Genomic DNA, 3,616 nt, shown 5'->3' with positions numbered 1-3,616 from the left:
GACAGATGGTCATCCAAAGTCAGCCGTGAATCCAGGAGGACTCCCAAGTTGCGCGCCCTCTCTGAGGGGGCCAAAGATTCGCCCCCTATAGTCAGCGATGGCGTCAGCTGACCATACCGAGACGCCGGCAACCACAGCCACTCGGTCTTGGAAGGGTTGAGCCTGAGTCTGTTCCTCCCCATCCAGACCCGTACGGCCTGGAATGTAAATGTATCTTAAATTTGGAAGAAAAAAATCCCCAAAGAAAATGTATTTGTTTCCTTGACGTAAGCTTTCATTTATTTTTCTGATACTCATTCTTACCCTTAGAAATCAATATTCAGCTTTATTGCAGAGCATATATAAATAATTTTAAATAAACAGTATTGGTAAATAAATAATTTTATTTAAACGGTCCAGTTTTCAACTATTAATAAACATGACACCACTGATTAGTTGAATGCAAGTGATAATACTTAGAGATCCACATGAAAGCAAAGCATGAAAGATTTGGCAATTGGTAAAATACTGGGTTTGGGATTCATAGTGCCCAGAATGTGACTTCAAAACTGACAGCTGTTATTGACTTGTGAAAAAAAAGTTTCCTATAAAACTTGAGCTTTCCATAAAATTGGCATGAATATATTTATAATATTCAGAGACATTCTGTATTTTTCCCCCTTAGGTTCTCCTTGTCATCCGAATTGCACAAGAGGGCATTGTTGGGGTGCTGGCGAAAAGAATTGCCAAATATGTAAGAACATACATTGGGTTTTCCCCCCTTCTGTTGAGATAGGATAGGATAGGATAGGATAGGATAGTGATTTCATGTGTAAGTAAATTAAATAGACTTTTTATATCTTCTGGCCTGTTCTCTTATACCATAATGATCAGCTGATTATGCTTCATTTTGCAAAAGCAAAATGTAAATCTTGTTTCCATTGGTTTCAGATTCCTAGGTCTCAGAAAGACACAGTGTACAGGTCCTCAACTTATGACCATAATTGAGCCCAAAATTTTGGTTGTTTAGTGAGATAGTTGTTAAGTGAACTTTGCCCCATTTTATAATTTTTCTTGTCATAGCTGTTAAGTGAACTACTACAGCTGTTAAGTAAAACAGTAGTTAGGTGAATCTAGCTTCCCCATTGACTTTGCTGGTCAAAAACAGAACATCATCAGAGTTGAACAGGCATTGGAAATCTTATAGTCTAACCCCCTGCTCAAGCAGGAGACCCTATACCACTTTAGACAAATGGCTGTCCAGTCTCTTCTTAAAAGCCTCCAATGCTGGAGCACCCACAACTCTTGAAGGCAACCTGTTTTACTGGTTGATTGTTCTCACTGTTAGGAAGTTTCTCCTTAATTCCATGTTGCTTCTCTCCTTGATTAGTTTCTATCCATTGTTTCTTACCTTGCCTTCTAGTGCTTTGAAAACCCGTTCTTCTTTATGGTAGCCCCTTAAATACTGGAATCTGCTATCATGTCACCCCTAGTCCTTCTTTTCACTAGACTAGACATACCTAATTCCTGCAACCATTGTTTATAAGTTCTAGCCTCCAGCCTCTTAATCAACTGTGTGGCTCTTCTCTGCACTCTTTCCAGAGTCTCAACATCTTTTCTATATCCATCTTTTTATAACCATAGTGACCATACAAACTACCTGTAACTAAACTGTGACTCAATCAAATAATATTTATGATTTCTGAAAGGCGTTCAAATATTTTAATAAATATTTTTATTTGTAAAACATGTAGTTTAACTTGTGCTATTTTCAACTTTCAGTAACTAAGATTGACTGTGCAGCACAGTGCTCAGGTCGATGCAAGGGAAGATTGCCAAGTGACTGCTGTCATACTCAGTGCGCAGCAGGATGTACAGGTCCTAAAGAAAGTGACTGCTTGGTAAGGAAGCTATAGAAACTTGCCTAGCGTTTTAGCAATATAAAAAAGGAAATAAAAAATCAGATTACTGTGCTTATTTTTTTTTTAAAGTATTAACTACAATAAATAAAGCAATAAAAAGTAATATAACAAATATATAGAAAAAATAAGTCTTTGTGCTTTAATCTCATTCTTAAATTGAAAATTCAGTAAGGTTGTATTTTGACATAATATAACTGACTACCATTTCTTTTAGTTATAATTATCCTAGCTGTTTTTAGTTAGTCCCATATTATATTTACATTTTTTTTATTTGGTCTCCTCCCATCTGTCCTGGAAGAGAAATATAGGAAAACTCCATAGGAAACTCATTATTGCTTTTGTGAAAATGAATACCATAGATGGCAATACAGAAGAGCCATGTTCTTCTGTATCGCCAATTCTACAAGAATATTCATAACCAGTTGATTATTCCACCTTTAGTCAAATTTCTGGAACACTGATCTGTTACACCATCAAAATAAATTTATTTCTCTTATGTGTACATTATGTGTAAACTTTGCCCACAATAATTCTTGTTGTTAGGGGATAGTTTGTGTTGTTTATTTTATTGAATGTATCTTTATTGGCCAATGACAAAAATAATGTTTCTGTCTTGTCTGTCTACATTAATGCTTGGATGGATGGAATATTGAATTCTTTGAATTTTAGTCTTATGTAATTGTTTAAAATCCACTGTTGTCATTTCCTGACATTGTTAAAACAAAAGATTATTTGGATTACCTTTTTATAGGCATGTCGCAAGTTTTGGGATGATGCAACTTGCAAGGAGTCTTGCCCAGCTTTACAAATATACAATCCCTATACTTATCAATTGGAAGATAACCCAGAAGGAAAGTACAGTTTTGGAGCAACTTGTGTAAAAAACTGTCCACGTAAGTTAAATAAATATTATTATTTATATTAAATACTATTTAACAAAGCTAGTTAAGTTTCTTTTTACCTTTTATTTGGGATGCTTCATATTAACTCCAAATTTGTATTTCAGGAAATAATTCCTATATGCTCATTTATGCATTGTAAAATGAAGAATCAGAAATATAGTAGTAGGTATGCAGTGCTAAACTTGTGAAAAATAAATGAAATACTGGAATATGTTTTGAAGGAATTTATTTATAAACATATACATCCATAAGAATTTACTCTTGAGATTTAATTCAATGGAGAAAAGAATTTGGGGAAAATCTAATAAATTAAGTAAGGAGTTTATATATAAGGAATGTGTGTGAATATTCTTCAGAATGGCTTCTAAATGTGGTGTAGCTCCTCCAGCACTTAAGTCAGCTGTTTCCTCTCCAGTTGTACAGGCCACACAACAGAGAGCTAAAACTCCCCCACCCTCTTCACCACCTTATATTACTTTAAAGTACTTACAGGACTCTTTGATGCAGATGCAGATGCAGATGTCCAAACAAATTGTACAGCAAGTAAGAGTGGAGACAGAAGAGTTGCTTGCTAAAAAGAATGATGAACTATGTGAGAATATGTCTCAAATCTGTCAGGGCTTTGCTTTTCATATGGATCGTATAGAGAACCGGGTGGAGGAAATAGGAGAAAAAATGGAAGGGGTGGAGGAGAGAATGGAAAAAGTAGAAGAAACTATAGAGATTGTTCAAAGTGATGTTGTAATGGCACAATTTAGAGAAATGGAACATGCAATAAGAATCAGAGGCCTTCAGGAAAACGCACAGGAGAAA

General features: G+C 35.2%; 1 protein-coding gene across 2 annotated transcripts in view; it reads left to right on the top strand.

Moving 5' to 3' along the window:
- Nucleotides 1–3,616, top strand: part of EGFR (epidermal growth factor receptor) — a 111,734-nt gene that overhangs the window by 23,877 nt on the left and 84,241 nt on the right. For both annotated transcript variants that reach the window (XM_015812798.2, XM_015812799.1), the window contains exons 4-6: nt 665–733; nt 1,762–1,880; nt 2,653–2,794. In XM_015812798.2, coding sequence (XP_015668284.1) covers nt 665–733; nt 1,762–1,880; nt 2,653–2,794 — 330 coding nt within the window. The remainder of the gene's footprint in view (nt 1–664; nt 734–1,761; nt 1,881–2,652; nt 2,795–3,616) is intronic.

This window comes from Protobothrops mucrosquamatus, unplaced genomic scaffold, assembly GCF_001527695.2.
Source record: "Protobothrops mucrosquamatus isolate PMUCROS unplaced genomic scaffold, P.Mucros_1.0 scaffold111, whole genome shotgun sequence".
Taxonomy (NCBI): domain Eukaryota; kingdom Metazoa; phylum Chordata; class Lepidosauria; order Squamata; family Viperidae; genus Protobothrops; species Protobothrops mucrosquamatus.
The sequence above is the reverse complement of the archived record's forward strand: the minus strand, read 5'-3'. Positions and strand labels throughout refer to the sequence as shown.